The following is a 22,648-nucleotide window of genomic DNA, read 5'->3' as shown; positions in this document are numbered from 1 at the left end:
AGAAATTACCCAACTGGCCTGTTGGGCAATGTTTATCATTTGTTGGCGAAATATTGAAAACGAATATCATATGGTTGGGTATCCTTTACTACTAATTGGGCAACATAGGGCTATTTATTGGTCGATATTTCGACATTATTTAAGCAGTTTTTCTCCCTTTATTGGGTAATGGATAGTTAATCAATATATTCATAATGATCAATACAGGTATTTCACTATTTCACGGTTTTTTACTGACTATACACAAAAAGGTTGAATGATATAAATTAAAATAGGTGGGATGAACATGGAAGGTTGGATGATTGTGAACAAGTATAGCATACACCAAACCAAAAAGATAGATCTAACAACACAGTGTATTGTAGAATGATTTATTGAACATCTACTTTCTTGAAGCAGCATATCAAAACAAATTTAAAGCAGATAAAACAGATGAAAATCATAAAGAAAAAATACACTTATCACATCCCACTTTGCTATTGTAGCATGCAACTATTGTCAATCAATTGTGATAGAAACATGTAACTGTCATCCACCCATTGCTATTGTAGCATGCTACTCACGTCAACCCATTGCTATTGTAGCATGCTACTCTCATCCACCCATTGCTATTGTAGCATGCTACTCACGTCAACCCATTGCTATTGTAGCATGCTACTCACGTCAACCCATTGCTATTGTAGCATGCTACTCACATCAACCCATTGCTACTGTAGCATGCTACTCACATCCACCCATTGCTATTATAGCATGCTACTCTCATCCACCCATTGCTATTGTAGCATGCTACTCTCATCCACCTATTGCTATTGTAGCATGCTACTCTCATCCACCCATTGCTACTGTAGCATGCTACTCTCTTCCACCCACTGCTATTGTAACATGCTACTCTCATCCACCCATTGCTATTGTAACATGCTACTCTCTTCCACCCATTGCTATTATAGCATGCTACTCTCATCCACCTATTGCTATTGTAGCATGCTACTCTCATCCACCCATTGCTGCTGTAGCATGCTACTCTCATCCACCCATTGCTACTATCAATAATAGAAAACTAATCCAAATGTAGGGAGCACAGGTGGAAACACATATCTTATGTTTCAACATTTAATTACATTTTAGTTTTGTTGGAACGAGACTGGTTAACTAACACCAGATCATTGTGATGCTAAACCAAAGCTAGGGGTACCATCATGTCATGTTAGTACTCTATGCACAGGTTTTCCGAAATATTAACTGATTTTGTAAGACATTACTGTGATGGTGTTAATGAATATAATCTATTAAAACAAATTATTTTTGGCTGATTCAGTATGAAATAAAATGGCAAACACTTAAACATGAATGATGAAACCAAATTAACTGATACTGTACCAAATTCCTTGAACGCCAAGCCATGAAAGCTAAGTAATAGAACAATGGAAGTTAAGAAAAATCATCTGTAATTTTACACAGTATTTACACTTTAAATTTGTTCTATCAAGATGTAATGCATGATATAAATACAATGAATAGTTAGGAATAAAAGAACTACTTTGAATCTGATGCGATGAAGGCACGCAGATTTCGAATGGAACTTGTGATGCTTGCCTCAGTGAAGTCATAGATCACAACCTGCAAAAACTGCCATGCAATCTTACATGTTGGTTGATATTCAATGTCAAATATGTACATGGCCTTAAAGCATACGTCAATAGCTTTCATGAGTGACTGCTGAGGGAGTGCATTCCGTTCTATGATGACATAAGTTTGTGATGGAGTTATCCGACTTCCCCTGCACACAACAAATGGCTGTGGGGTGTCCGTTGCTTTGAGGGTCTTTACATATTGGTCTATGTCAAACACTTCCTATGGAAAGAAAGAAAAATGCAATATTTTAAGAAGTGTAGTTATCTACAATTTCATGAAATGACACAAATATAAAAAACCATGTAGCTATGAATATATATATATATATATATATATATATATATATATATATATATATATATATATATATATATATATATATATATATATATATATAATATAAATGTAAATATAAATGAGCAGTCTTCAACAATTTTGAGATCCCTCTAAGCTCCCCATTTTACTGGAGCTGTCAAGAAAACTTTCAAAAATTTTACCCAGTGACCTCAAATGACATTTGACCCCCCCCCCCCAGAAAAAAAGGAAGACTTCTTTTACTGAATATGGTTATTATACACATCAAATATGAGATCTGTCTGAGCTTCCCAGTCTGAGTTATTTGAGTCACTATTTCAAACCTGCTGTTTGAGCCCTGCATTCAAATGGATATGTAGAAAAACTTACTGGTTGCACATCAATGAAGCAGTTTACTGAATCATTTGCTGAGTTGTGACCCTTTCTACCCTTTCCACTCCTTCCACTTCTGAATATGATAGCTAACAGGGAAAAGGCCAGATTCTTTATTTCTTCTGTGAAGATAAAAACAGTTAAACTGTTAATTATTCACCCCTTAAAACTGGCTAGTTAAATTTCTGCAGAATGCAAAATATAATATTTAGGTACCCTTTAAAATTTCTGTTTATGAGAATCACTTCCATTGTTAAACTTTCATTGTAGTAATGAGAAAAGCAGTATACATTCTAACCTTCGGTAACGTTAAACAACCAAGTTTCCAAATATTCATTACGTGAAAATTTTTGTATAGTCTCTAGAAGAGGCACTTTGCAGATTTTGACCTCTGGCTGGTGACCTATTTCTATTAACAAGAATAAATTAAGGATAACAACCTCACAAGATATGATCATATATCAATACACAATGGTGCATGTGCATGGACAGATTCACTGAGACACAGTCTGATAAAGGTTGTCACTGACATGCATGTGCCATTTACATTGCCTGATTGATGTGGAAATATTGCCTTGATGTGAGAGTACCACATACTTGGAGTCCCCCTTAAACTTAAAGCAATGTTAGACTTCATTATTAACCATTTAAAAGGGTTCTTCCAATTGTCCAACAATTAAAAGGCTCTATTCCTTGATTTTTGAACAGCAATCACCAATGAGAGGCAGCATACTATTAATTGCAGGAACCGTATTTTAAGTACAAAGCAGTGAGCATACTTTACTGTCAATATCACCATTCATGTACCTACAGCTCATGAGAATCAAATTTGATGGACCAACAAGTCAACATATGTCTGTTTGTTTTGCATATTAAGGCTTACCCATTGTGAGGTCATCAATGTTTGTATTCTGCATACCTAGGACCTCCCTCCAATTTAGCTGTTGGCTGTATAAAATAACTTTTCTTGCCACCTTCTCCCATCTTTGATAGAGTTTGTTTGATCTTGATGGATACAGCAATGCAAAGTCTTGCTCAATCTAAAATGAAAATGAAATAGTTTTTTTTAAGTCACCAGTGGAACATGACTCTTTTTGGGAACAGCTGCATGCTAGACATGGAAAGACTCACACATTAAAAAGCTTAGAAAATAGTTACTGTGGAACCCAATTATTTGTGGATTAAATGATAATTAATGATAATTATTTCATACCTTTAACAGCCAAACAACATACATAAAGTAACCCAGGGTAACGATGGTTTCATGAGAACAAACTATCAGTGAACACTGTTTGGCTTTCTGCTTTACTATTCCCCCTCAATGTGTAAGAACATAGATTACCTGCAGATTTTACATACACAACTTTCATTTAAGCCTTACAAAAACAAATCAAATATGTCTTTAGCCAGCTGTCTTTAAAGATAAAAAAATATATGAAAATGCCTAACTTGGCTGTAATGAGTGTCAGGTGTAATCATATTAATCATTAAAAAAGAAAGCAAAGTATTTAATAGAATTTTACCATTCCTGGGTCCAACAATCGTGGAAACTCAGCAATGGTGGTGTTAACACTCCCCAGACTTTCTTTTATTCTCTTTTGGCGGTAGAAAGCTGTTTTCCCCATGAAAACAGTAACTTGGTCTTCAGGTTCCTTGTTGTATTTAAGCCATTGATTCATCATAACAAGTTCTTCTTCATTTTCAGGTGCTACTGGTGCTGAGAAATGAATTGTAAAGTAACTTCTATGTAATTGGTTTTGCTTTGTGCGGGCTTATTGCACTTACTCTTGGATGCTGACTGCAAAATGAACTGGACAGGCTTGTTAATGCTGTTATATACAACTTTAGGTGTTCATCTGGATGATGTTACTCAATATGTAATATGTACCTTCAGTACTACTATCATCATTTTCCTGCAAAAGATGATAGAAATCTATCCTACTATAACTGAGAAAGGATAATTTAAGTCATGCCTCATTGTTACTATTCTTGTTATAGCTACCCCAAGAAACAGGCAGATTTTACTCACCACGAGGCATCTGTTGTAATCAATCCATTATAATTGTTATAGAGATATTGTCTTTACAAGCTTTTTTGTTTTACAATTCCTTTGGTTCGCACATTACCATATAAAACTTGCCTAACATCTATCGTCACCCTTGTCCCAAAAATGTAGTAAATGACTTGACATTGCAAATTGCAACAAAAATGAAGATAACTGAAGGTTAAAGTCACACTTCTCAATAACATGAATGTCAATAGTCCCAAAATCACAGGGATCTGCTACTCACCATGGCACATTAATATGAAAGTAGTCTGCATCAGTTCATTACACACCTCTGGAAATCTTATGATTACAAGCCTAAAGTTACACACACTACACACACTGCCAGTGTAGACTGCATATAAGCTACATACATATGCCAGCCTTCAGCGGGTAACCAAGCACTCATTTTAACCTTATGTATTCATGCCAGTATTCTCAGTAAAATAACATATAATTATTGCTTATTTCTTCTAGATTTAACCAAGCTGAACATGCTCTGTAGGATGTATTTACAGAAGTAGGACACTATCGAATAGAGGTGATGGATCTATAAAATAAACTAAAATACAAACCTAGCATGGGTCCTTCTTTAGGGAGTTCATCTTTCTTCTTCCCCTTCTCTGGTTCATTCATAGCAATTACTCTTTTTCTTCTGTATCTGAGGTGTTCCTCCAGGTACCCTGTTGCTGGTCTTCCTTTAGCACCTTTACAATACCATGCTTCCTGACAATAATAATGATTCCAAAATGTGAAACATGCTTGAATAAAAGAGAGTAATAGGTTTCAAGCACTCAGCCAAAGTATGTCTCTTCTTCCAACAATATTCCTTTGATATCAGATCAACTGGTCGGGGTATTTTTGGCCAAATGACCCTTTGCTCTCAACTACAGATACAACAATGCATACCTTTATGGAACACACACTTACTGTAACCAAACTGTCTTAACCATATAATGCTCATCTGTCAGAATGCAATGAATTCCTCTTTTATCTTCAACCTTTAAGCACACTGTATAACCCAAGAGAAGATAAGGCACATTTACAGTAACTAGTTCAATTAAAGACAATTTACTTACATAACCAAGTGGTGCATCTGAGTCATTTAAACATGGAAATGCAATGACGATGGCCTGGGCTAGTGCACCTTTGATGAAAGAACTTGGCCTGTGAAAAGCATAAAAGGTGAATTATTTCAATGAGATTTTCAAGAACCTCAGTTTACTAATTTGTGTAACAAATTGACCAAGCTTGTGTGTTCTTCTCAAACGTCACACCACACCAGAGGATCGCACTGATTGACAGACTGATGCATTGTCATGGCATCATCGGCACTACAAATCCCATGTCTTTCTTGCTTTAAATGAATATGATCTGAGCAATGGATGATTACAGGGTAGCTGTGAATTCCATGGGCTATTGCATGAGGAACTGTTGCAGAGAAATGAAAATTGCCCAAAATACTCACTTATCACCATGACATTCCATCATGTGACTAATGCAAAGCTCTACAATGCTGTGTCTATCAGCTTTGTTGCAAAATTTGTTTTCATCTGTATTCTTCATTGCCCTTCTTCCATTTGCATTTTCAATCAGAATATTTCTCACGTCCTACAAGAAAACAAACAAGAGAATAGTGAGAATAATTATTACCAAGTCATTTAAGACTTAACTTCAGCTTAACAGCTAAAATTATCATGTATTGTGTGATATAAGTTATTTCCAGACCTTTACAGGAAATATTTTCTTAAATGGGGGCAGAAGGACATGGTTCCTCACACCCCATAACAATTGCTAGGGGCTCGGGACATTACAGTAACGTCCTCTGGCTTTGTACAGTAGGCTGTGTAATTGGCATGCTTTATATGAAAGAGACACCACTGGGCCCTGCCATATTTTAAATGTACCTTTATAAATATATGGATTACACTTACAAAATGAACCCGTTTTTCTCGCTTCAGTGGAGGTGGTTGGAACGAGGTGTCAGTGTCACACAAAGATTCATCTTGGCTTATGCTAGTGCCTTCATCTTCAATATCCACACAACTAGAACTGCTACTGGCACTGGTACTAACATCCAAAGGTAGAAACTGCAATTGTTGACTGGGAAGCTGAAACTATAAAGAAGGACCATCAAGGACATAAATATAAGGATTGTTAGCTAACATGTTTTTCATAATTTCATTTGAATCAATCCCAATATAAGAATAGCTATTGTAGCTTCCTAACCTTTGTTTAAAATGTTTTAGAAATAAACCAATACCCCTCTGTTAATATACACATACCAGTTCTTTTTTCTTCTGCATGGTGCACAGCTGATATTACACACAGGAGAAACGTGTTGCAATGTACAAAATGCTGCAATCATATCCATGAGTTTGAACAGCAGTTAATGGTCTGTAGTCAAACAAGTCACAAGGTTGCATAATTTCTACATCTGTGCCCACTCCATGTTGAACAGCATATGCCTGTAAATGCCTCTCATAATACAATGTCTTGAGGGGTTTCAAAACCAGGAAAACAGATTTCTGTCTTACTAAAACACACACCACTTCACCAAATGTAGGTCCTTCTTCTGTCCAAATCATAACTACAGTGGCACTCTCTCTGAACTCATAGCCATGAAGTTCAGCTACTCCAGCAACAACAATTTCATCTTCCATTCCACAACTTAGCCTTGCTGCAACTTTTTCACTGTATTCAAGATTTCCAATGGTAGTTATAACTTCCTTGCTTAGAATAACATCTTCACTGTCAATTGGTTTCTCAATCAAAAAGTCATAACACTGGGCTAGCTGATACTTTGTTGCCAATGTTTTTGAAATGTTTTGGAAATTGTTACAAATGTTTGCAAACTGCTTAAAAAGTTTGTGTTTCCCTTCAAAACGAATTGATGAATATTGTCGCAATGGACCAAGTTCGCGGATGATTCTAGGGTAGTGGATAATAATGTGCTGCTTTGGAGTCAGGTTACGTTGTGGAAACAACTGAAGGAAAAGTTCATGATGATCCTTGATTAAAGATTTAAGCATGTATGTTGCAGGCATGCTTATTGATTGGCTCATAACAATCTTAAGGATTTCAACCAATAACAAATAAAGATCCCACTCTTGACAGCTACTATTAATTTTGTCCCCAATCATCAATGGCAAGTGAATTGTTAAGCATACCATTTGGGCAGCTGTTTGCCCACTTGCCCCACTAGGATTTAAAATTTGTGACTGTCTGAAAGGGTTCGGCTTATTTTTTTTGTCCACAAATCCATAATTATAAGAGAGAATCCTGCTGTTAAGTTCTTCTAAAGTGAATACTCTTGTCTCAATAAGTCTTTGTATTATCAGATGCATCTCAAGTGGGACGATTCCTTCTGCAAAATCATGCATGATGTCTACAGCCAGGTTTTCCACAACATGATAACCTTCAATTTCACTCAAAACTGAAGTTGCCCTTATTCCAGTCTGAGAAACGTTATTAACATTAATATCTACTCTATAATTTTCTTGAGTGCGTAGAAGGTCTTGTTGTTCAACCATCTGCTTTTGAAGAACACTGCGGTGACCCTTACAGAACCTACAATAATAGTTGGCACTAAAACTCATCACATATCCCAGGAGGGAATGAACACCTAGATTATCTCCTACAACCTGAAAAAGTTGAGGTCTCACTTTGCCAGCAAAGTCTTTCCCATCTATTAGAAGCCCATCTTTTGACAATACCTGCAAATCGTCCTTAACATATTTGACCACCTCATTAACACCATACTTGGAGATAAATTTAGATTTCACAAGTGTAGAAAGCAGGATATTATCTAGCCTAGCTTGGTATTTTACAGGGAGTGAAAGGACACTTATGTAAAATCCTCCCAACTTATGAATGCCTCTCTTTGCACCAAGGGGATTTGCTGTTTCAAAATCATCATAATATAACAGTAATGGAATCACTATCATTTCTTCCCTGTGGTCATTATTATACCTTTTGAAAAAGGAACCATCCCTGTAAGTTTTTAAAAGATTTGGATCACCTGAGCTTTGAACAGTCATAATTGAATTCATAACACCAGGTCGTTCCAAGTACTGTTTAAGGGAACTTTTCACAGGTACATATTGCAAAGTTTCTTTTTCAATGACTTGGACTGGTCTTCCTGTATTCCTGTCTATTTTAAATTTAAAACGGTTCCCCATCAACTTTTCTTCACTGTTTATTAATGCACCCCTGTCATGAAAGTATGATCGCTGCAAGCTTTCAGAGCTCAAATCTTTAAATGGATCATGAACACTTCTAAATATCACGTGCAAGTTTTCTTTAGCAACCTTGTCAAGTGATTTATCACAATGAGTATCAAAGAATCCTGATACCTTTCTCTCTGTATCTGCTACGATACTGTTAATAAATTCCTTGGTATCATCAATTATTCTCTGTATATGTGAATAAGCTATGCCTGATGACTTCAGTCTAGCAATAAATATAGCAGCTGATTCAGTAATATTTTCATATTCTGCGACTTCTTCATCTGCATCACTGCTGGGTGCAGTTTCATTTTCATTGCTATAGTCTATGTCAGGCCGATTGTTTTCCTTGTGTTGACATTGAGGAACTCCTATGAATGGCTCCTGCTGAGAAGAATGCTTTGTCAAGAGATGTTTCTTGTAGCCACATAATGTATTAAACGTTAGCACACATCTACCTTGACTGCAAACAATTTTCACCCTGCTTTTATTGGCAATGCCATGTACATGCTTGAGGTGGAAAAAAAGTTTCTTGTTGCCTCCTTCTATAGTCCTAAGGCATTTGAAACAGGTGCATGACATCTTTAGAGCTTACCTCTTCTCGCCAACCCTTTAAAAATTTCAGTCTCAGTCCCACTTTGGGAATCAATTCTTTTATACTTAATTCATCCAACAAGGCGAATGCAGTTACATCAATTCCATTTTCTGTTGAGAAAAAAAAAAAAAGAAAAACAATCAACCACAACTTATCATGAGAAGCAGAGTTTGAAAGCTTCGGGAGTCATATCATATGACTGTAATAGGACTGGATTTTGATGGATGCTGCCCTATTGGAAGCTTTTGCTTTCAAATTTTAACTTTGAAGTCAGTTTTGAAGGAAGTTCCATATATACTATTAGCACATGTTAATTTGTTTGTGGTATTGGGCAAGTTATTTTTCTGGTCTAACCTGCAAAGCATCCTCAGTGATAACACTTGTCACAGTTTGCAGCTTTAATTTATTTGCAAAATTTTGCAGGAGCCCAAACATCCCTTAAAATTAATTTATACTGTATATATTCATTATTACAACTGACTGAGCAGTGCCCTACCCCCCCCCCCCCCTTTATGACAGTGGTTGCAACATTAATAAATACAACCATGCACAATTGTGACAACAATTAAATTCATTGCCATCAAGGTATAGCTGATGCATGGCTTGACATTACCCACAGCTGAAAGAAGCTGCGCCATCATGCCCTTTATATTTTGCTGTTAATGTCCCATCTTACAGTGTTGTACATTGTAAACTTGTATTACACTTAGTTGCACTATACAGTACAGTGCCTACAGTAAGTCTGTTGGCTCTGCCCAGCACTGAACATTTTCACCCAGCACTATATCAAAAATCGCCAATTACGCTGTTCACTATATCCATCTGGTGCAAGGAAAACTTCAAATATCTAACCTTACTCAATAACTGATAGAAATTTTGAAATTCTACACTTAAAATTTTGTGTATAGTATTAAATCAATCTTACGTTCTAAATTATTGTGATAGTTTGCATCGTTAAAGCATCAGTTCATATATAGTTAACCTACATAGGCTTAGCTTATTATCGTTGGCGAGCTTTGCACGTGACTTACTGTACGTACCGTTAGTTACTGTAGTAAAGTATGTGTTACTACTTGCTACAAAGCTTCATGACAATGTAACAGGGCAACCTTAGTATAATTTGATCATGAATATGAGGATCTGAATACTGCATTTGTCATTATATGCAAGTAATTTGTCTCATTGAAGCTAGCGTTCACTAAGTTCAAGCGCAGACAGTACTCTGATGTATATATAGCTCAATATCAATGATGAAATGATGAATGCTGTTAGTGGCTGCTCTTACAAGTCTTAGTCTTAATGGCTGCTAGCTTCAAGCAAGTAAGCTGTTAACTGGTGCACACATAGTGATCACTAAACTAACTTGGCCCTATTCCTATGCACTAGCCTAAGCCTACAGGATTTGCTCTCAATCTTACCATTTTTTTTCAAGTTACAATGTATTGGCTAGGGTAATAAAGGCTTAAACTACGTTAAGTGGTTATGTTTGAAGTAAATATTCCAAGACATCGTCAGTTTTAAGGGCTCCAAAAGTAGTATTATCTGGTATCTAATACTGAGCAAATTTAATTTGACTTCCATCCCCCTACTCTCACTTTGAGTTTGACTCGAGTTGACCCTTCCCCAATCTGTCACTAGAATAACAACCAGTTCGCTAATTCTAAATTTAAAAATTCATGGGCACAATCCTAGGTTACTAGACCTAACGTCAGACGGTAGGGTTTGCTTGGTAGCTTAATTTGTACAAATTCGATCGAGCAAATTAGGCATAGCCTAACGTTAAGCCTGTGCTAGTTGGCCAGTAGCCTAGGCTAAGTAAGTGGGCTAGAAAAGTACTACTACTACGTACACTACTCCTACTATCTACGTACCCTTGGAACTTGTACATTAATGAATTTCATGCACGGTTATCTGGTGTCAAGTTAGGTCCCAATGTCTTACGTTAATATTAACATAAATTCAATTCCAATTCGATCGTTAGAGCTACTACTAGTAGTAGTATAACAATATAGCCAAAAGCTAGGCCTTATCTGGACCTAGGCTGTACTAGTTAAGTTACGTTTGACCTATCGAGTAACGTTACTCGTTATGCTTTTCGACCTTACCTGACGCTATCTCTTTGTATACCAATATTTACATCATTTTCATATCAACATAATATAGGTTTGTAATTTTGTCAGCCTACTCTTTAATAGTACATCCTTACCTTGAAACTTGTCTATCAGCTCTTCAACCCCCCATTTTTGTAGGATTTCTTCGATAGGCCTGCCCATCTTCTATATTTTCATCTACACTCGTCATCTACACTGTATGTATGAGCTATGCGATGACACGTAACGTACGGTGTTTGTCCATGCAAACACACACAAATGTATAGGCAAAACGTTCATTTTTTCGTCGCAGATGTGCGCGTCGACCCAGTCAGTACCAGTGACTTTCGATTTGGCGGGACGCTTACCAAATGTTGGGTATATTTCATTCACTTTGCACAGCGGTTTACTAAATTCTGTTTTACTATAAGTTGGTCAACACATAAAGCAGGGATTTTGACCAATATTGTTAAAGAATTCCCCAACCGAGCATTTGCCCAGAAAATATTACCCATCTTTTTTAGAGTGTACACACTTATTAACAGTACCACAGGCCTTCCTCAGAAGAAGAAATTCAATTCAATTTTACTTAAAGAATTTTGCACAAGTAAGATTTCTTTGCAGTATTTTTTTTTTGGGGGGGGGGGGGTAGGGGGAGGAGGAGCATTGGCATAATTCCTCCAGAATTTCCTTAAAAATAATCAGCAACTTAATCAGTTCTGAGTATTTGCTGGCTTATGTGAGGGTAAAGTGCTGTAGCTGTCTTCACACAATAAATCAGTTTCGACTTAATGGCCTAACAAATTAACCATTATTGCCAACAATAATAAAGACGGGAATAAGTTAATTAGAAGAAAACTTCAGTTTCCTGACAATTGTTTTCAGAAATTAAATTTCATTTGTTTTAGTTTTGAGAAGATAATTTTATGTGATGTCAGTTTGAAACTCTGCAATTTAATGTTCAACTTCTGAAGAGCAGCTTTCCTGGCTTTGATAATAATCGTAACCTATTTATTCATGCTGGCGTGTGTGTGCGTGTCTTTGTACCGCCCACATTGTAAAAATCGAAGCTTAGATTGATCCCATAGTTTGAGCAAAAGAGTACATTGTTGAGTACAAGAAGCGTATTGTATTGTTTGAGGTCAAAGGTCATTCGGGTCAAATTGTGAAACCTTGTAAACATGGTATCTCAATATTGGACGCTTGGGCAGATCTCGTACTTGGTAAGATAGTGCATAACATTGAGTAAAAGAAACTGTTTGATTTTGTCGGAGGTCATAAAGGTCATTTGAAGTCAAAAAATGCCAAACAGTTACCTCACTCCCCTCTAACCTGTCCCTACACTAACGCACCTTCCTAAACATAATATCTCAGAAGCTTGGAACGATTGCGCATATGGTATGTAATTGTACCACATTGAGTACAGAAGCCTAATGTTGTGGGCCGAGGTCATAGGCGTACGGGACCATTTTAATTCGGGGGGCAGAAAGTTTTGTGCCCGAAAGTTCCTGTGACACTATCTAAGCGGAGCGCCACCATCGGTTGGCGCGTAGCGTACAAGAAAATTGTTGGCAAAAAAAGCCTCTCAGATTGCCGGAAACGGCACATCTGAGGCCTTGCAAGTTGCATATAAACATTCTTTATTTTATAATCTCACATTTTAGAAATTGACACTTCCCCAAAAATTTGGCAAATTAGAAGAAGAAAAAATGGTTACATCACTTTGAAGAGGAAAAATAGGACAGTATATTTTTTAAGCTCATATTTAGTTACCGTATTTATTATTTTATCACAGTACTCAGCTTCCTCCAGAAAAACATACATTGTTCAATGACACGTAGGCGGGATAATGTCGCTGTGTCGGGTGAGACTGCAATTTGTCTCACAAAACAGTATAAAATGTAACAAAGAATATGATAAACCTGTACTTCTAGGCTTGTAGGCACTCCCCCCCCCCCACCATCCATTCCATCAAAAAGAAAATGTTTCTTATATACACTCATGTCGGAGATGTCAGATATACAGTTGACTAGTTAGAAAAAAAATTGATCGCGCAAAAAGTGTGGTAGCCCAGGTGAGCTGTGCTTACGGTGGTGTTACACGGAAATATTCGGGCATCATGATGCTAAATAAAGAAAATCAATGAATTGTCGGGCAAAAATTTGAAAAAGATTTGGGCAAGCTACTGCATATTTATATATATATATATATATATATATATATATATATATATATATATATATATATTATATATATATATATATATATATATATATATATATATATATATATATATATATATATATATATATATATATATATATATATATATATATATATATATATATATATATATATATATATATATATATATATATAGTTTCTCCTCTTAGGCTGCCCGAATTTTTCAGGACTTTTGCCCGAATTTCTTGTCCTCTGGAAATTTGTTTTTTAAGACCCCCCCAGGCCTATTTTTACAATTCATGGTTAAGTAAGTTTCCAGTGTGCTATGATTGTGTTCTTTGCTTTGATTCAACAGAGATCTGTTTGCAACAGTTTTTCTTCAAGTTCCAAGAAGCAGTTGTATGACCAATTGAAGAAACTCAAAAAGTTTGAAGTACAGTAAGTGTTAAATATTTCATTAAAGTGGGATTATATGCACTCCATAATCATGCAGTTACTGATGCCAACCTAAGTGGTATACATTGGCAGTTACAAGCAAAATTTTGTAGTGCTTAAGCAACTCTCAAAATTCAAGCAGAAACAAATATTGATTAATATTAATGATAAAGGTGCTCTACCTGTTACCTATCATCATCGCTCGGCCAAACGCTTTTAGATGTTTCGCTACTTGTTGCAAACTTTTATTGTGCTATATAGTAATGATATGTATACTTTCAATGGTTAAGCACTGCATTTAAAGGAACTTTTTATTGAAAAATGGGATCCAGTCCTTCTGGTCATATCATTGTTTGTAAGTTTATCGCCCTAAGCCTTGCCTTGTCATGAATTTTACTTTCTGTGATTGAGTGCTTGAACTGTTGGCCCGTCCTGCCAGAAAATTTGAATCTAACACTGACTTACGTCGAGACGTGACCTTAGTGCTGCACATAGGTCACACTTGATCAGATCTCACTCTAAGCTTGGCCTTGATACAATACACAGGAATGCGTACAGACTTCAATAGGCTATCAACTTGCCATACTGTATATCTGAATGCTCGCATGCTCAAGGAGGATCAGATCCCACACTTGGGGATTCAAGTTGCTATACTCTGAATAATCGCATGCTTAAGGAGGATCAAGCAGACCCCACAAATGAGGTGATCAACTTGCTAGTCTGAATCTCACATGCTCAAGTAGGACGAGACGTACAAGGGCGATCAACTTGCTATAGTTTGCATTCCCGCATGCTCAAGGATGATCAGACCCTACAATTTGGGTGATCAACGTCCTATAGTATAAATTATTGCATGGTTAAGGAGGATCAGACCCACAAGGGCGAACAACATGCTAGTCTGAATATACTCCATACATGCTCACGGTGGATCAGACCCACAATTGGGGGATCAATTTGCTACAGTCTGAATGCTCGCATGCTCATGGAGGATCAGATCTGCATTTGTGGCAATAAACAATATTGCTAGTCTGAATGCTTCACCTTGTTATTACCGAATGCTGCAACATACATTAATTTGAAGTACCCATTTGTAATGATTGCTGAAATCATGTTTTCACAGTAATATTTACTTTCTACTTAATTTCTGTAACTTTGAAGCAATGCTTACTATTCATGCGTCCTTTTCTGCAGGCTGAATTACCTCAATGACGTTCTTGTCTCTCATGCTGTGGACCATCTCTACCACCTTGTCACATGTTGCACCGAAACAGAAGCTGAAGCAGCCTGTAGTCAACTGCGCAAAAGCTTACCAAAGTAATGATCCTGATGCACAATTATCTTTTCAATATGATGTGTGGTGTAAACATGCATTTTTTTAGCTTGAATGTGGTTACTTATTAACTTCTCTATTCAGTCAATAATTTTAAACTTTTATGTATAGGTATAGGTTGGTACCAAGGGTCAGAGCATTTCACCAGGATAGGAAGGGAGGCTATCTAAGCTGAATATGATGAGGTTGGAGATGATCAGGTGTTTGAGTATAACAACCAGTGGTTAAGACAAGAACTTGATAATTTATGATAAAAAGGTTTCTTTCTTTCATGCATATCGTTATTGTTTGTCCCCCCACCCCCACTGATAGACAATTCCAGAAAAAAAAATCCCGCTTAAAGTTTAAGTATGTTTATATGTGCAAGATAGAATAAAAACAGCAAGCAACAAGAAAAACAAAGCATAAAATGCCGTCAGATAGCACTTTTTGGAACCGGCAATAAGTGTCCTTATATTAAGCAATATTTAATTCACACATTCCTTCTGTTCAAACCACACTAGATTGGTTTCAATTCAATTCATAACCCCCCCCCCCCCCCTCACACACACACTTCCTCCCCCTCCATATATATCAAAGGGTCTGTTTTTCTCCCCCTGGCAAGGAGGAAAATGTGCACACAATTAGTATACTGAATAGAATTAGTATTTCTATTATCTTATAATGCATTTAGTAATGGCATTGTAAGGTTGAATCAAGAGCAATGTTCCCAGAGAACTCCAGTCAGAATGATGGTATAAGTAAATCCTGGGATTGTTTTTGTTGATTGTGAAGTTCAAAGGACTCTAAGGTGACAAAATTCTAACAAAAGTCTCACATAACAAGCATATATTTTACCACACGTAGAAATGAAGTTGTTCTATTGGTAGTTGTAATCTATAAACTCATGTGTCACATCCAGGACAGTAAATGGCAGTTAGTTCGTCTTTCTTCAGGTAAATGGAATTTTTACATTCACCATCTAATTTTTTAAATTCTGTTCTGCTATGCTTTGCTTTGGTCACACGAATAGGTACTAATTAACAAAACTGGCTAAAACAAGCAGAACAATTATCTTTCCAAGATGAGGGAAGCCAGCTCACTTGATATAGCATACATTCATTGTAGTTCTAAGCATAAACTTAGAGTCGTGACGGTATGGGTTAGAAAAAAATGATTTGTCATATTGCGTCATCTCAATATCAATGCTTACTTTGTTTGCTGATTTAATAAACCTATGCGTTAATACTTGTGTGTGCGGTATGAAACCTGGCTTCAAACACGCTATCTCTAGAAGGGAAGCTTGGAAAATGTAAGATTTGGCATGTATGTGAATCATATTGATTATATCCTATATTTTTGGGGTGGATGTCAAAGGGTAAACAGGGTTCAAGTTGTGAAAACCTTGTAAAAATTATAAGTTCAAGAAAGGAAGCTGAACAGATATCATATTTAGTCTGTAAGTATACCACATGGCTAAAAGAGGCCTTTGTTATTGTGGAGATTAACAGTGGTCAAATTTTGTAAACCTTTAAAACTTGATATCTCAAGATGAGGAAGCTGGAAGAAATCTCATATTTACTGTAGTATGTATCACATTGAGTGAGTACAAGCAGGCTATCAGTGGTCATTTGTGTCAGCATCTGTCATTGTGAATATACTGTTTGTCACTTCTTGCTGTATTACTAAAGATCAAGTGTGTCAGTATGTCCCATTCATATGAAAGGATACTCATGTTGGATCATAGAAACCACAGTCTGGTTTATGCATACATGCTACTTGACAGCTGTCCTCATATGCCATTCAAGTATATCAAGGCAAGTAACAACTGGGATATAGTTTCTTTATCTGTGATGCATTATGTAGTTGTTGCAACTGAATAAGCGTTTTCGTAGAAAAGGTCTTTTATCATGTAAGTTAACTAAAATCTCAATTAAAGATGCAGAAGTAGAACGCACTCATCATACAGTATATCTAGGTGTTTGTATTGATGACAAACTAAGTTTCACTGGTCATATAAGCAGAATACTTAAACGGGTGTACTTCATAGTCTCAACTCTATCGTATATAGTTCCATATTTTCATGTTGATGTAAGCAAAAGAGTTTTTACTGCCAATATCTTACCACACCTAATATATGTTGTTTCTGCTTGGTATCACTTTTTACTAATTAAAGATAATAAGAGAATTTTTTTTTTTTTAAAGTATTGTTCTAGAATTTTTAATATAGATTTTAACTTTCTTATGAGTACTGTAAACAATGCTGCTAAAAATGAGTTCATTAGAAGTGTAAATTGCATACAGAGAAATGACAGACATTCTTTGCATACCGAACTTAACTCTCTACTTCGAGAAACTACTAGGTATAATCTGAGACACAAAGCAATAACACCAAAATTCAGAATTAATGTGTATAGATAGTATTATATGTATGTGTGTGTGTATATGTGTGTATATATGTATATGTATGTATGTGTATGTATGTGTATTTTTATTTTCAGTGTTGACTGGCCTTGGATGCTCCCCAGTAAAGGATTCAGGTGATTATACTGTTGACTGTGTCAAGACCAAACTTTTAGTGCAAAGAATATTTATTTAATGTCAAAGGAAAAGGTGGGCCAAATATGTAGACAAAAGCAAGAGAAATGTTAACTGATACCAAGTTGTGTGAATTGTGTACAAATATGATTTTACTGGCTTCAGCTTGCATTTCCCAATTAGCCCTAATTGATTTTTTTTCTTTTCCAACATTTGAACAATAGTCATTGAGATACTTTGACTAACACTAAACAATCTGAGTGTAGTAGAACTGGTTCTCACACAGCCGCCTTTCCCAGTATTTATGTTAAGCCTGATACTTAGTATGACCAGCAGCATGTCATTTGAAGGTAGTCTGTATAGGCCACAAAGTTGTATTGTGACATCAAGAAGTACTTTCCTTGAGGTCTTTATAATCTCCAAATTTTTCTCAGACATTTTAAAAGAACATGCAAAAGGACAGAATGTCCCAGTGAGGTAAATTTCCTACAGGTGGTACAAAAACAGTTTAATAATTTTGACCATAGGTGACCATATTTTAGTATCTGGCATATTTGAAGCCAATGCAACATAACTTTCAGCTGATTTTTGTTGAAAATAATTGATATAGCTTAGAGGCCTTTATGCCCATTAACAATACATAGTAGCAACAAACGTTTTTGGTGTTTATCAATACCAGTTGTGCATGGTGAGATATTCGTTTGGAAATACCTTCTAATGAATAATGCACTGCCTGACTGTGCAGGCAATATATCATGGTTCGATGGTTGACATGTCATGAACACACGAAAACACCCTACAGAAACCCTCTGCTCCTATACCATATGATTTTATATTGCTTCCCAAGTACCATTTCCAACCAGCTAGGCATTGCCCAATCTTAAAATATATCACATGAAAAGGAATTCCCAAGTATTTTCACCATAGTTAACATTCACAGCCTGTTGATAATTGGATTAACAATAGTCTTCCTTTAATTGATTGCCTGACCAACAAATACTGCTAGGCTACAACTGTGGACGCCAAAGCATGGTTTACTTTGATTTATGTAACCTTTTTTTCCCATGTGAATGTCATTTTGTCTTGAGATCCCCAAGATTTCAAAAGTTACTAGATGTGAGGCTATCTGTTATTGTCAATGGTTGTCAAGCATTAGTATTAAAAGTAGAAGGGAAATTGGATGATTTTTATAAAACAAAGTATTTGAAACAGCTTGTACTAAAAATAAAGAAACAGATACAGTTGTTCTATGTCACAATAGACGTAGGATGTTGCACGAGTCTTGCAGCACTTTTGTCATTTTTTAGAAATGTATTTATCTTATGCAGCAGAGAACATGAAGGAGAATTAAATTTGCAATAAATTTTAAATTAAATTGATATTTCCATTCATTTGTGTCTGTCCAAATAGTATCATGCAAGAAATCATTAATGACCATATATTTCAGCCGTTCATCATGTAGCGAAATTGGTCTAAAGTTCCTCTATAAATCCTGCCATTAAGAAATGCAATTAAGATGAAAAGGCATACTCCAAAGAAGCCTTGCTGTCCTGATGTTTTTGCACTACGTTTCCACACAGAAGAGCTTGTAGGACACATTTGTCCGTGCTATTCTCTCATCCTGTCCGCGCGGACAGAAAATCACCACACACGGACGTTTTTTCCTAGTTAATAGTGTCCGTACGGACAGATAATACTGTCCGCCGGACACAATTCCCCCCGAGAAAGTTGTCCTACGGACATAATTCCCGTGGAATAGTGTCCGTGAGACGCCCGGACACTATTCCCTGTCACACCAGCAGTCCATTTGAGTCCGTCATGGGGGCATCCGCCCCCTCTGACTGTATGGACGCTCCGCCACTGGTAGGTGCCCGCAAAATTCTCAGCATATTGCCCAAATTTTCACCCAAAAAATTGAAAAAAAAAATGCAATTTTGTTTTAGTAGGTGCCGAAAAATATTATCAGCATATTGCCCGAATTTTCACCCAAAAATTCAAAAATACATTGCAAATTATTATTCTTTTAGTAGATGCCCGAAATAATTCTCAGCATATTGCCGAATTTTCACCCCCCAAAAAAATGAAAAACACATTGCAAATTATTATTCTTCCAGTAGGTGCCCGAAAATTCTCAGCATATTGCCCGAATTTTCACCAAAAAAATTGGTTGGGGGGCTGCAGCCCCCCCCCAGCCCCCCGCCTCCTACGCCTATATATATATATATATATATATATATATATATATATATATAAATATATATATATATAATAATAATAATAATAAATGCATTTATATAGCGCTAATTTTGTACAAAACATTCAAAAGCGCTTAACAAGGAAAAAGCCAACCAGTCGGGTCAATCAGAATAAGCAAGCTTAAACAGATATGTTTTTAACTTTATCTTGAAAGCATCTAGGGTCAAGGAGTCGATACGCATCAATTCCACCGGAAGTGAATTCCACAACCGAGGTCCTTTGTAGGCAAAAGCCCTATTGCCTAATGTATTATGATTGATACAAGGAACATGCAGTGTGATTCGAGAATGTGAGCGCAAAGAGTAACAACTAGACTTCACCGAGATCATATCACATAAATACTTAGGTGCAAGACCTTTTAAACATTTAAATACTTGCAAGATTAGTTTAAATTCAATGCGTTGCTGTACAGGTAACCAATGAAGAGATTGTAAAGTAAAAGTAATATGACAAAATTTAGGAAGAGCGTAAATCAAACGAGCCGCTCCATTAAGTACCATTTGAACTCTACGAAGCTTATAATCAGGTAAACCAATCAAGAGTGCATTACAGTAGTCGATGTGACTAATTACAAAAGCATTAATAAGAGTTTTAGTACAGCCCTCATCCAGGAATTTTCTGATCTGACGAATATTATAGAGTCCATGGTATGCCCTTGAGCAAACTTTTCCAATATGAATGTCCATTGACATGTTGCTGTCAAGATAAACCCCAAGATTTTTTGCACTATCACATGGCTTAATATCCACGTTACCTACTTTTATATATATATATATATATATATATATATATATATATATTTATATATATATATATATATATATATATATCTATATATATATATATATATATATATATATATATATATATATATATATATATATATATATATATATATATATATATATATATATATATATATATAAATATATATAGTTATAGGAATAGCTGTGGTGGTAACTTACAAGTCGACTTTTAACACAATAAAAGTAATATAGCAACCAAGAAAACTTAATAAACGTACATCTATTAATAAGTTCAGCTCATTGGTGCAGTCGTAGAATCCGCGGATCTAGCAACAATTGTAGAAAATGTGTTGACTTTGTTGGTTCGTTGCTTTCAAAATTTTCAAATTTTAGTACCATTTACGATTTGTGAAAAACATTTTAAGGGGATAAATATCATTTAAAGGTGGGCGCTTAAACCTAGGCTTGCAATTACGTGCTGACGAAGTTTCCAAACGTACTGACAGTTTGCTTTGCCTTTACGACTAATACTCGCAGTGTGATATACATTTTGTCAACGGTTCAGGATTTATGTTTACCTGCAACTGAGGACGTCGCTGGCTTTATATTTCAACGCAGACGATCCTTTTCTATAACGAAAATATCTAGCTTTTTTGATATCAAAATAAGAATAAAAATCATATTAGTTAAACAGACAACAATTTAACAGATTAAGCAAACATAATTTTATGGTAACTTATCCAAATGCAGAATCTGAAATTAACATCTTGTCGCTATTCTAATGCAAGTGGGTATTTCATTGTGTAACTCGTGATGTTATTTGAAAAACGTAATGGAACTGTACTTAATAGTTACTTTCATTTTGAGGTTAATCTGAACGCTTCCCTTCTTGCATTATCACATTGTTTAGGTACTCTCGATAAGGAAGTCATTTAGCTACGTAAGTGCTGTCTGAGCGCGATTTCAAAGAAATGGCGGAAATTTAAGGTCAATGGATATAAAGGTTACATTCGTAGTCATATACAGATTGTGCGCTTGTATCCAACCAATTCACTTTTATTTTGCATCAACTAAATATTACGTTATTTTCTGCGTATATAATAAGCCGTGTGGATAATAGCGTTATTACCATTCTTGGATGGAGTATGGGGTGGTTACCGGAATTGTTAAATACTGAAAGTGACATTCTTGTGGGGGTATGACGTGCTTACCGAGAGTGACAACTAGTATTGCTCGATACAGGTGGCAGTTGCCAACAGTGGAATTAAAACCTTCTTTACCGGTTTCGAACCTCTTGCCTAAGAAGCGTAGCTTTACCTACAAACCTGCAGGCGGTGTATTGAACCTGGTATCCAGTACTCATTAGTTCTCTGACGGTTGGTTCCGACATGGCCAACGGATTACTATTGTCACATTGAGTTAACATTTTTTATTGATGATTGAATGGATGCTGACAACCCTTTTGTTTTATTTCTCTGTTTCTCCAGTAATTAACAAAACACTACTTTTACTGAAATATTGCAAGTCAAGCAGCGTCCACAGTGCATCCTATTTGCTTATCGTAGCTATATTTATTGCAAGTGGAACGGTCTGAATAACATTTGCAATCCCAGGAATGCATATATACGATTAAGAAAATAAAATTGGTACCCTTTTGTTTTACGATACTATAGATGCACTCCACGATAGTGCTAAACATTTTAACTGAATCTTTGTATTTGCAAACACTGTGCCAGGCGATGACTATGGTATTTTTCCTTTCCTAAATGGTTTGAATAATAATGACAAAACTACTAATACTTACATATAATGGTGATGTCCAGTAACATAATTAGATGCACATTCCAACTTACATACGTGGCCAAACGTGTATTTTTCTTTTCTTTTCTTGGGACCTATTATTTGA

General features: G+C 36.0%; 2 protein-coding genes and 1 long non-coding RNA gene across 7 annotated transcripts in view; 1 reads left to right on the top strand and 2 right to left on the bottom strand.

Moving 5' to 3' along the window:
- LOC139970036 (NLR family CARD domain-containing protein 4-like) overlaps positions 1-22,648 on the bottom strand; it is a 554,750-nt gene that overhangs the window by 136,807 nt on the left and 395,295 nt on the right. The gene's annotated exons all lie outside the window — the stretch shown is intronic.
- On the bottom strand, positions 358-11,808 carry LOC139970029 (uncharacterized). 4 transcript variants are annotated; one of them, XM_071975584.1, is made up of 10 exons: positions 11,391-11,808; positions 9,185-9,294; positions 6,298-6,480; positions 5,832-5,974; positions 5,443-5,530; positions 4,939-5,089; positions 3,843-4,036; positions 3,203-3,359; positions 2,317-2,441; positions 358-1,851 (listed from the first exon to the last, which is right to left on the bottom strand). In XM_071975584.1, the coding sequence occupies exons 1-10, from the start codon at positions 11,455-11,457 to the stop codon at positions 1,534-1,536; spliced, it is 1,536 nt and encodes a 511-aa protein (XP_071831685.1). In that variant the 5' UTR covers positions 11,458-11,808; the 3' UTR covers positions 358-1,533. The 4 variants fall into 4 exon arrangements, with proteins under 4 accessions (XP_071831685.1, XP_071831686.1, XP_071831684.1 ...); XM_071975585.1 differs by lacking the exons at positions 9,185-9,294; positions 11,391-11,808 and adding an exon at positions 6,649-6,802; XM_071975583.1 differs by lacking the exons at positions 358-1,851; positions 2,317-2,441; positions 3,203-3,359; ... (2 more) ...; positions 5,443-5,530; positions 5,832-5,974 and having other exon boundaries at positions 6,344-6,480; positions 6,649-9,294; positions 11,391-11,430.
- On the top strand, positions 11,802-16,025 carry LOC139970107 (uncharacterized). Its single transcript, XR_011794010.1, has 3 exons — positions 11,802-11,881; positions 13,814-13,896; positions 15,085-16,025. It is a non-coding gene; the product is annotated as an uncharacterized lncRNA (long non-coding RNA).

This window comes from Apostichopus japonicus, chromosome 7 (assembly GCF_037975245.1).
Source record: "Apostichopus japonicus isolate 1M-3 chromosome 7, ASM3797524v1, whole genome shotgun sequence".
NCBI classification, from domain to species: domain Eukaryota; kingdom Metazoa; phylum Echinodermata; class Holothuroidea; order Aspidochirotida; family Stichopodidae; genus Apostichopus; species Apostichopus japonicus.
This window is presented reverse-complemented; position numbering and strand designations above follow the sequence as displayed.